At 34.1% G+C, this 11,427-nt stretch overlaps 1 protein-coding gene across 1 annotated transcript; it reads left to right on the forward strand.

Annotated features, from left to right (window-relative positions):
• The first annotated feature begins 7,556 nt into the window (after positions 1-7,556).
• LOC131617026 (chaperone protein dnaJ 6-like) lies at positions 7,557-11,219 on the forward strand. The gene is made up of 8 exons (XM_058888415.1): positions 7,557-7,714; positions 7,804-7,902; positions 8,259-8,360; positions 10,014-10,073; positions 10,166-10,272; positions 10,355-10,437; positions 10,587-10,674; positions 10,764-11,219. Exons 1-8 carry the CDS (start codon positions 7,604-7,606, stop codon positions 10,966-10,968), a joined length of 855 nt encoding a protein of 284 aa, XP_058744398.1. The 5' UTR covers positions 7,557-7,603; the 3' UTR covers positions 10,969-11,219.
• The last annotated feature ends 208 nt before the right edge of the window (positions 11,220-11,427 follow it).

Below are 11,427 nucleotides of genomic sequence, written 5' to 3' on the forward strand. Positions count from 1 at the left end.
CTTAGTTTCAAATTCAAATTGCTTTTTCAGCTTTTTGTATTTGATACTAATATGAGCTTTTAATTCAAGAAGCTCTGTTAGACTGGAAACTAACTCTTCTCTAGATAGTTCAGAAAATACCTCTTCAGAATTTGATTCTGATGTAGATTCTGATCCATCATCTTCTGTCGCCATCAGCGCAAAGTTTGCCTGCTCTCCTTTAGAGTCTGATCCTGATTCTGATTCAGAATCATCCCATGTTGCCATAAGACCTTTCTTCTTATGAAACTTCTTCTTGGGATTCTCCTTCTGAAGTTTTGGACACTCATTCTTGTAATGTCCAGGCTCATTGCACTCATAGCAGACAGCCTTCTTCTTGTCAGATCTTCTGTCACCAGAAGATTCTCCTCGTTCAAATTTCTTTGAACTTCTGAAGCCTCTGAACTTCCTTTGCTTGCTCTTCCAGAGTTGGTTCACCCTTCTGGAGATCATGGACAGTTCATCTTCTTCTTCAGATTCTGATTCTTCAGGATCTTCTTCTCTAGCCTGAAAAGCGTTAGTGCATTTTTTAACATTAGATTTTAATACAATAGACTTACCTTTCTTCTGAGGTTCATTAGCGTCAAGTTCAATCTCATGACTCCTCAGGGCACTGATCAGCTCTTCCAAAGAAACTTCATTCAGATTCTTCGCAATCTTGAATGCAGTCACCATTGGGCCCCATCTTCTGGGCAAACTTCTGAAGATCTTCTTTACATGATCAGCCTTGGTGTAGCCTTTGTCGAGAACTCTCAATCCAGCAGTCAGAGTTTGAAATCTTGAAAACATCTTTTCAATGTCTTCATCATCCTCCATCTTGAAGGCTTCATATTTCTGGATTAGAGCAAGAGCTTTAGTCTCCTTGACTTGAGCATTTCCTTCATGAGTCATCTTCAAGGACTCATATATGTCATGGGTCGTTTCCCTGTTAGATATCTTCTCATACTCAGCATGAGAGATATCATTCAGCAAAACAGTCCTGCATTTGTGATGATTTTCGAAGTCTTTCTTTTGATCATCAGTCATTTCGCTTCTCGTGAGCCTTACACCAGTAGCTTTAACAGGATGTTTGTAACCATCCAACAGAAGATCCCATAGATCAGCATCCAGACCAAGAAAGTAACTTTCCAGTTTATCTTTCCAATATTCAAAGTTTTCACCATCGAATATTTGTGGTCTAGTATAACCATTGTTACCATTGTATTGCTCAGCAGAGCCAGATGTAGATGCAGCTGAATTTGTTGGAATTTCACCAGCCATCTTTTACTGAAGCGTTTTTCTCTTCCTGAATCTTTTCTAAACACGGTTAAGTGCTTGCACCTTAGAACCGGCGCTCTGATGCCAATTGAAGGATAGAAAAACACTTAGAAAGGGGGGGTTTGAATAAGTGTAGTCTAAAAACTTGAACGATAAAAATAAATTGCACTGTTATTTTTATCCTGGTTCGTTGTTAACTAAACTACTCCAGTCCACCCCCACGGAGTGATTTACCTCACCTGAGGATTTAATCCACTAATTGCAACAGATTACAATGGTTTTCCACTTAGTCCGCGACTAAGTCTTCTAGAGTATCCTGATCACAACCTGATCACTCCAGGAACAAATGCTTAGACATAAGCTAAGACTTTCTTAGAGTATCCTGACCACCACGTGATCACTCTAATTACAACTGCTTAGACACAAGCTAAGACTTCCTAGAGTATCCTGATCAACACTTGATCACTCTAGTTACTTACAAATTAATGTAATCAATTCTAAGAGTATTACAAATGCTTCTGAAAAGCTATAATCACAACAGTGATATTTCTCTTAACGTTTAAGCTTAATCTCACTAATATATTACAACAGCAATGTAGTGAGCTTTGATGAAGATGAAGTTTTTGAGCTTTGAGTTGAACAGCGTTTCAGCAAGTTAATATTCACAGAATTTGATTCAGAGTTGTTAACCTTGCTTCTCATCAGAACTTCATATTTATAGGCGTTTGAGAAGATGACCGTTGAGCGCATTTAATGCTTTGCGTGTTCCATACAGCTTTGCATTTAATGTTTCACGCTTTTGTCAACTACCTCGAGCCTTGTTCACGCTGTGTCTACTGACGTTGCCTTTAATAGCTTCCAACGTTCCTTTTGTCAGTTAGCGTAGCCTGCCACTTGTACTTTCTTCTGATTCGATGTTTGAATATAATATTTGAATATCATCAGAGTCAAACAGCTTGGTGCATAGCATCTTCTTGTCTTCTGACCTTGAAGTGCTTCTGAGCGTGATACCATGAGAACTTCAGTGCTTCTGCTTCTGACCTCAAGTTCTTCTGATGCTTCCATAGACCCATGTTCTGATTCTGCCTTGACCATATTCTGATGTCTTGCCAGACCATGTTCTGATGTTGCATGCTGAACCTTCTGAGACAAAGCTTCTGAGCGCTGATTTGTGCATACTCTTTATATATTTCCTGAAATGGAAATTGCAATGTATTAGAGTACCACATTATCTCACACAAAATTCATATCCTTGTTATCATCAAAACTAAGAATATTGATCAGAACAAATCTTGTTCTAACATTTTCATATGATGAAATAGGATGTCACATTCGTCATTTAATTCACATACGACAATTACGCCCCCACATAGATACATAGCACTTAAACAAAGGTGGACAAATTATAACATTAATTTAATCCTCAAAAACACCTCGTCAAATAAATTACTTTGCAGCGGAATCATCAAACTTCATAAATATTTAAATCAAGTCGTAGCATCTTTGCATGGTAACTTTAAGTTACAAGTTAAACCAAAACCAAATAAAATTCAGCAATTAAAATAATAATAAAAACAATCGTTTTATCCCCCCGAGTGCTACGTATCAGAGCGACAACCGACTCAACTCACAGCAACTAAAGACTTCGTAAAATCACTCCAAACTTCCACCGTTATCTTGAGTACATGTCCATTTCCCATGGTAGGGAAACATCATTCAAAATGGGTGAGATATCTACCAATATAAACAAACGCATGATAAACAATATATTAGAATTTAATCATACGCAATTATCACGTTACAGCTTTCAGACAACATTTGTAATAACAATTAACCTGGACAATTATAATTAACAAAAATCAATAACAACAACATATTAATAGTTATAACAACTATTTCTCATCTTCCAGACAGTACCTGTCACAACACGTCATTAGTATAACAATTTATAATTACAACTCCACATTATCACAATTTAACAACAACTCAAGTCACATCACATCACAATTAAATCACACTCATGCCATATATAATGAGACTCTACAACTGCACATGCATGTGGTACCCAGGGCTCCGGCCCCCATCGCCAATTGCCAATTATACAGAGGCATCAAGGCATAAGCCTTCGTCACTAATTTGCCAATCCAGTCCGTCACCAAAATGCATATGTATATGAATGCAACAAACACACACAACAAACAAAACAACATCATCGTCCCAAAGGCATAAGCCTATATCGTCGCTATACCAATAAATAGAGGTATTCATCGTCACTGAAACATCCTGCAACTTCGCATAAAACCACGACAGTATACACATCGCTCAGAAATCACAAAGAAATAACAACACAACGTACTCATCATAATTCACAAAACAAGCTAAACACAATCACCTACTAACATACACAAACTACCTATACAATTTTCAATTAATTCCAGTTAATTAATTATACCGCTTAAATAGGCTAATTCGGCTAATCGATACTAATTTTATCTAAACTCAACGTACCACTTATACTGCTTCTGCTAATTTAGTTAAACACTGACAATTAAATTACACCTCTAACAACTCTATCGAAATGGAAAATAATTAAAATTAACTCATTAATCTGATTATTTATCTCTAATTCCAAAAACGCTTAAAATATTATACTAATAATATTAACATAATATAATATTTAATTGAATAATCAAGTAAGAAAGTAACTAAACTAATAATATTAACATAATATAATATTATACTAATAATATTAACATAAGAAAGTAACCTGACGTTCATCACCACAGACTAATAATATTAACATAGGGCATCATGCCCATCGTCACACATCATGGTGACCGCCACCAACAAACCCCGCCGACCGTCACCCAACAACATGCCTATCGGCATGTCCTCTAACCACCTGTGTCAATTCAGTTTCTCTCCTCCATAATTTACATAATTAATCATCAATTACAGTCTCTAAGTATTCCAATAATTATTTTGCACCACAAATTTAACTACACTATCGATTCAACAACAACAAGATTCGACACAACAACATAAAAATTATTGTTTTGCAACATAAATCACACACAAATAAACCGGAATAATTTCCTACGAATTTAACCCCCACATATCATTCATCATGAGTCCGGTTATAGAGTTAGAACCCCACCCCTTACCTTGTATTCGGAGACCGTTCTACAATTCTACCGATCGAAGCCATCTAGCCTTAGCTTCCAACCATTGCCTCTTTTAATCAGAATCAAAAGCTGAAAATTTTCCCAAATATGAAGCTACAGTGCGATGATGATATCTCTCAACTTAGACCTTATTTTGAAGATCCCAACGGTCAAACGTTAGATATAGGTGTTGCAAACCTACCCACAAAATTTTGCGACGATCCAACGGTTAACGAATCGGGAATCTTCGATTTAGTGAGACTGCTGCAAGAAAAATTAGAATGAATTTCTCTCCTATTTTCTCTCTTCTCTACAACTTCCCATGACCAATTCCCCAAGACTTTTTCTCTTCTAATAAACCTAATCCTTATCTTAACCTAATTTCATTAAACCTATTGGGCCTAACATTCACACCCTACCTTTTACTACCACCATCACTTAATTAAGTCCATATAATAAATCCAGTATTTCTTCAATACTATTTCTACAACTTAATCAATTAATTAATCAACCAATTAATCATGAAAACCCATGTCAACAATTCTCAACACTCCACAAATTCAATAATTAAATTCGAAATAATTTGAAAGTATTTAATTAAATAATTAACTAAATACCGGGTGTTACAGACCACAAGGTTCTAAGATCAAGTCGTATTCGTTTCGGTCGAAGATATATTCCGGAGGGAACGAAACTTCGCGATCTCGACCTCATCAAAGGAGCTAGTCTTGTAGCTCATAACTTTGTTGTCGAAGGGAGCGGAGGTCTGCATAATGAATTCTACGGAACCTGAGGAGGAAGAGGAAGACGAGTCAGGGTTATAATAGACCTTATTAACAAGTCTATTTGCTTCATCCTTCCCTAAACTCTCCTCCATATCCCTCAAAAACGAATCCCACAATTCTTTCCTCTCAGGGCGTTAGTGGGTTTCACAATCATTTTATGATACTCACCCAATCGAGCCATGACTAGAAGGCGCCTGCTAAAAGAAACGAACTAAGAGAATGAAAAGAAGAGAGGGTGACAATACATGGGCATTTGAAGCTTGCTGAAAAGTGGGAGAGAAAGAAGAAATGCTACACTCTGAGCTTGCATAAAATGATGATGAAAGCGTGTGCAAAAGCTGGTTTAATTAGGGTTTTTGGAGCAGTAACGAGGCTACGCGAACAATTCCCTACTAACACTCATTCCCCATAAAAGCCATCATTGCAAAAGGCTAAAAACCTGCTAGACACGCGACCTATCGCTAGACTGACCATCCTACAACGGTTACGAAAGAATCCGAGGACTTCATCTAAGCATCTCCTCTCAACGCAGTGGTGAACCCATACTCGGGGGGCTTGTTCCGGGATCGAGATTCTCACAAGGGCCGCGACCTGTCGAGGAGTACCTCCTAGAAGATAACTCGTAATAACTTTAGAAGCTAGCCGAATCCTTAAGCCGGAGGAGACACTCGAGTAAGTCGGTCTGAGTTGTGCATAACCATATGTCGGGAAACCTCACAGTAGTAGTCGGCCAAGATACATGGGAAGGACGCGTATCAAAGGAATACGTAGAGGCATGATGCAACTTAGACGTAACTCCCCACGGTTACGTACAAGCCGGACGTAACTGCTGGGTAAGTATGTCATCAATGAGCTTCGTATTCAATGATTGGCAACGCCTGTAACGCTGGAAGGCCAAAGGTTGCTTCTTAAATGAGGCATTAAAGGCCACAACAGCTATAAAAAGGGCTTCCGTACGACTGTACAAGGGATAAGCCAGACACTCCTCTTGGAATCCAGTGACCAACTCACTACTTTCAAATCCCCCATAATATACACAAAACACCTTCGTGCTCAGTGGTTCTCCTCCGTTAAAAGGGGTACCCACCTTACTTAAGTTTTTTAGACAAGAACATAAACTAAAAAATAAAACTCATAAAAAATTTAATTATTTTTTGATAAATTTTATATTAATAATTACTAAAATTATAACTAATACACAACAATTATGATTATATAAAAAATAAATACATTAATAATTATTCAACAAAAATTTAAAATAAAAGAGATCAAGTAAGAATAAAATTATTTACTACTTTATTCATATTTTAATATAAATTTTGAATTACATACTTTTCAAAATAATAAATAAAAATCACAAATATAAAAATTATTTTAATAATTAATTATGATAAAAAATCATTTATCACTTAATTTAAAAAAATTACAAGAAGATTTTATCTTAATTTTATATAATTGAAAATTTAATTACGAAATATAATAAAAATATTTTTCAGTAAAATAGTTTTTAACTTTAAAATTGTTTTGGAAATTTTGTTTATAAAATGAATTTTTTAACTATAAAATTATTTTTGAAAATTAGTTTATGAAATGTATCATAAAAAATAATAAATAAATATCTTTATTATTATTATTACTATTATTATTATTATTATTATTATTATTATTATATATAAAAATAAGGTGTTGGTTTAAATATTTCTTAGGCTAATATTATTATTATATCTTGATTATAATGATATATATTTAATAATATATTTTAATTAATACAATTAATTATACTATTAATTGTATTGATTCACCTTGATTTTAATTTTATAATAATTATTTAGTTTTTTCAAATATGCATATCCGAAAAATTACAACCAAAAATTGGAATACTTCGGATATGCATCTCCGAAGATACAGCTTTTCCAAAAAATATTGTCAATTATAGGTAGGTAAGATGGGCCAAATCTGTTTTTGTTTTTCCACCGTATAATTGATTTAATAACAATTATCAAATTTATGTATATCCTTCACAACTACTACAACTTAATAAATTAAATTAATATTTTAATTTTTTTAATTTGTATAAATTTTTATATACATTTTATAACTATATTTATATAATATTTATTTAATATTTATATCGACTTTTTGCGAATCGTACAAAGGTCGAATCCTTTACTAGTTAAGATTGAAAAATGAATAAAATAAAAAAAATGCAATCTCCATATAAAAGCAGGCGGGAAAAAACTGACAGCAGAATCGAATGGCGGGAAAAAATCGGTTTGCATTTATTTATTAATTTAAATTAAATATATTTCAACTACAAAAAATTGATTTAAATTAACTTCTACAGTCGCATACGCATTTGATTTGAGTGAGAGAAGAAAAATGGGGAAGAACAAGAAGAAGAGAAGTAGGGTTTCCGTCTCCGACGAAGACGAAGAAATTGAAACCAATAACAACAACGATTCCAATCAGAGCCAAAGCTCACTCTACCAGGTACCATTGAAATCAACATTTCTAATTATCACACCGTGAATTTGTTTATTTTGCATAGAAATGATGCTTTTGTTGTGAACGTGAATTAGGTTCTCGGTGTGGAGAGTACAGCGACGCAACAGGAGATTAAGAAGGCGTATCACAAATTGGCGTTGAGGCTTCATCCTGATAAGAACCCTGGTGATGAGGTTCTCTCTATTTTGCATTTATCTGTAGAATTTTACACTTGTGGTTTTCGCGAGTTAGTTGTTAATAGTATGTAGTTTTAGGTTTTTGCCAAAGTTGTAGTTGTTTGCATAAGTAAATGCTAGTTGACACATCAGAAAAAAATGTGTCATATATGGAATCCGACATCAACACTAGTGATTACGATTAATTTATTCATTTTCTCAGATTATTGCCGGTGTAATGTGTCAGTGTGGTGGTATGCTTCATGCCTTCCTTGCCATACTCGAGTTTCCAAGTTTAACCCCACCACTTGGGCTACAATTTGGCGTGATTGTGATTGTAATTGTAACATGTTTGTTCCCTGTTTCATTTGCAGGAAGCTAAAACTAAGTTTCAGCAATTGCAAAATGTTATCTCAATTCTTGGAGATGAACAAAAACGGGCAATGTATGATCAGACCGGTTCAGTTGAACATGCTGTAAGTATTATTTCAACATTTCCACGTGATAATTAAACAAGTAAATCTTCAATTTAGTGCCTAAATTATAGAAATATGATAAATAGTCCCTAAATTATGCTGAAGCTATCAAGTTAGTCATTTCGAAGATGTTATGATGATGAAACAATGACTTATTTATGTTGAAACTCAAGGGGATTGCCTTCCCAACTCTTTTTTTTTTTGTTTTTAAAGTTGCAAAATATCTAAGTTCTGAACTTCTGTTGGTATCTTGGTTGAAATGCCTAAGATATACTATACTATATTAACAGGTTTATGAAAACTACACGAGACACAAACTTCAAAATGTGATAACACAGAATAGTAGTGTTCAAAAAGTTTAAAAACCAAATCTAACTGAACCAAACTGCATTGTACCATATTTAGTAATGAACCATATTTAGTAATGAACCATTTCATATGATTGAAATGGACAACTTTTTAAAAACAATTTATAATTAAACCAAAGCTATAACAACTTCCAAATAATTTTCTAAAACAAATTCAAAGATATCAAACATAACATAATATTTGTTTTTTGTACTCTACGAAAACACTAGGCACAATAATAACACAAGTTTGATGACTCACCATCATGGACATATGAAGAATGCACCTTCCTCATGCAAAAGATGTAGTGTAGCGTTATAACGTTTGTTAAATATATTGTATCAATACAGATTTTAATAACTCAATTTTCTAAATATTGTATGACAATAACTTTCACACTGTAGGTAAAAAAATGCAGGCTGGTGGTGAGATTGAGAAATCTATTTGAGGTTATGGAAATTGATGAATGAATTTGTTAATGTAGCCATCCCTTGTATTTGACATCTGTACGAGTAAATCATGAACGCCTTCATTGATATATTTCAATAATAATTATAGCTTAGCACTTTTCAAAGACACATTTTGCAATGTGAACTTACAATTTTATCCAAGTGAAAAATAAACTGCCTCAAATAGACTAGAAGATTCCTACTACACAACAGTTTTACGATTTGTTACGCTACAAATTCCAACCATTTTCTAGAACTAATTCAAATCAAAATCACTTTTTTTTAACCAATAAGAGAAAAACATGCTAATTAAATTGTTAGTTATAATTATTTTAACTTAAGAAAGGAAGAGAAAGGGAAGTAGACAGTAGGGTTTGTTATTGATTGAGTTGGTTGTAGGTGAAAGGGCCCTGGTGAGCTCTCTGACCCTCATTAATAGAGAGGGTCATGTTTGTGCTCCCATGGTATTGCTTTTGTTAACTTTTTTGGCTGAATTAGAATTGAAGAAAATGTTAAAACGAAGAGATTGATTATAATATAGATTAGACTAAAACTTTTCACTTTCTCTCTTTTGCTGCTTTGTATTATTCTTAACTTTTTTTTTTTTTAAAATCTAAGTTGGGTCCCTCATCAATCCCGACTGGTTCGTCCTTGTGCTGAAATATTATTGCAAATTCAAACTTATATATATTTACACCGAGTATTATGCTCGAAGCATAGTAGATTTATTATTTGCAATAAATAGATCCTATTCTTCTGTCAACTGATGTTGAGAAGCCTGTTTGCATTTCAAGATATTTAACAGTGTCCTAGACTTTTACAGCTCTGTTTTTATTTATTTATTTCTTATATTCAGGACCTTGCTGGAGATGTTGCTCAGAATCTTCACGAATATTTCAGAACAATGTACAAGAAGGTACTTGTTTCTGTATCTATCTTCCTTTGTTCCCAATGTTGTGCATTATGGTTGTTTTTCAATTTCTTTAGCTTTGTAAATTGTTCTATCAGGTCACCGAAGCTGATATTGAGGAGTTTGAAGCAAACTACAGGGGATCTGACTCTGAGAAAAGTGATTTGATTAATCTCTACAAGGAATGCAAGGGTAATATGAACAGGTAATAATGCACTTTGATGAGCAAGATCTGACTTTATTTTATGCAAGGGATTTCAATTTTGAATTTGATATTCCCTTTGCAGGTTATTCTGTTCAATGCTTTGTTCGGATCCTAAACTCGACTCACACCGATTCAAGGATATTATTGATGAGGCCATAACTTCTGGTAAGAATATTACTAGCTTTAGTTGATGCAAATTTGAATTAGACATCTTTTCTAGATATAGCTTTCACTATTGGAAAAGAGATACTGATTTTTGTAATGCAAAGATACTGATTTTCTTTTCCTTGATGCCTGTTTTTCAATATCTGCAGGAGAATTAAAGGAAAAGAAAGCATACAAGAAATGGGCAAAGAAAATATCAGAAACCAAGCCACCAACTAGTCCTTTAAGGAGGGAAAAGTAAGTTTATCAAGCAGCGTTTTGGTTATGTTACTTACACTTTTATGTAATTAGGAATAATCACATCTTTATGTTTTAATCATCTACAGAGCAAATAAGAAGCCAAAAACAGATTTGTATGCTATCATATCAAAACGACAAAATGAGAGAAAAGGCCGGCTTGACTCTATGTTCTCCTCTTTAATTTCAAAATATGGTGGAGACCATGTGCCAGAACCGTCTGAAGAGGAATTTGAAGCTACACGAAGAAAGATGGAAAGCCGAAGATCCTCAAAAAAGGCAAAGCGAAAATAACCAACTTACCTTTGTGAATAGTCTGTTTCTCTCATGGTGACTGTCACCTCAGCATTGTTGGTAGGAACAACTATGTTATTTTCATATGTAAGTTTATATATAACTAGTTAGTTAATGTCTAAGTAGACCAGTAACATTCCTAAATATTTGAGGCCTTGAGTTTTCTAGTACCAATTTAAGTCTTCAATGTTCTTGGTGAATTTATGCTTTAAAGCAGACAAACTATTTTATGCTACCGTGGCATTTACAAATTTTGATTACAAGACACATACATAGTACACACACATGCATAGTACTGCATTAAGCTGGACATGCATTAATGTTCCATTTGAATTAAGTTACCATAAACGCAAACCCACAACTTCTCATGACTGATTCTGTTTAAGGGACCACAAATTGTCAAAACGTGGCTTAAGTCTGAAGTCATTATTTATTTCATAGCTTCGAAGGAACTAAGGT

The sequence above is a fragment of the Vicia villosa genome, linkage group LG7 (assembly GCF_029867415.1).
Source record: "Vicia villosa cultivar HV-30 ecotype Madison, WI linkage group LG7, Vvil1.0, whole genome shotgun sequence".
In the NCBI taxonomy this organism is placed as follows: Eukaryota; Viridiplantae; Streptophyta; class Magnoliopsida; order Fabales; family Fabaceae; genus Vicia; species Vicia villosa.

Bases quoted from the DNA above. Each gene is read 5' to 3' on its own strand.
- LOC131617026 (XM_058888415.1), top strand. From the start codon at position 7,604: ATGGGGAAGAACAAGAAGAAGAGAAGTAGGGTTTCCGTCTCCGACGAA. The intron at 10,074-10,165 runs GTACTTGTTTCT...TTGTTCTATCAG, and splicing joins TCAGAACAATGTACAAGAAG to GTCACCGAAGCTGATATTGA. The intron at 10,273-10,354 runs GTAATAATGCAC...TTCCCTTTGCAG, and splicing joins TGCAAGGGTAATATGAACAG to GTTATTCTGTTCAATGCTTT.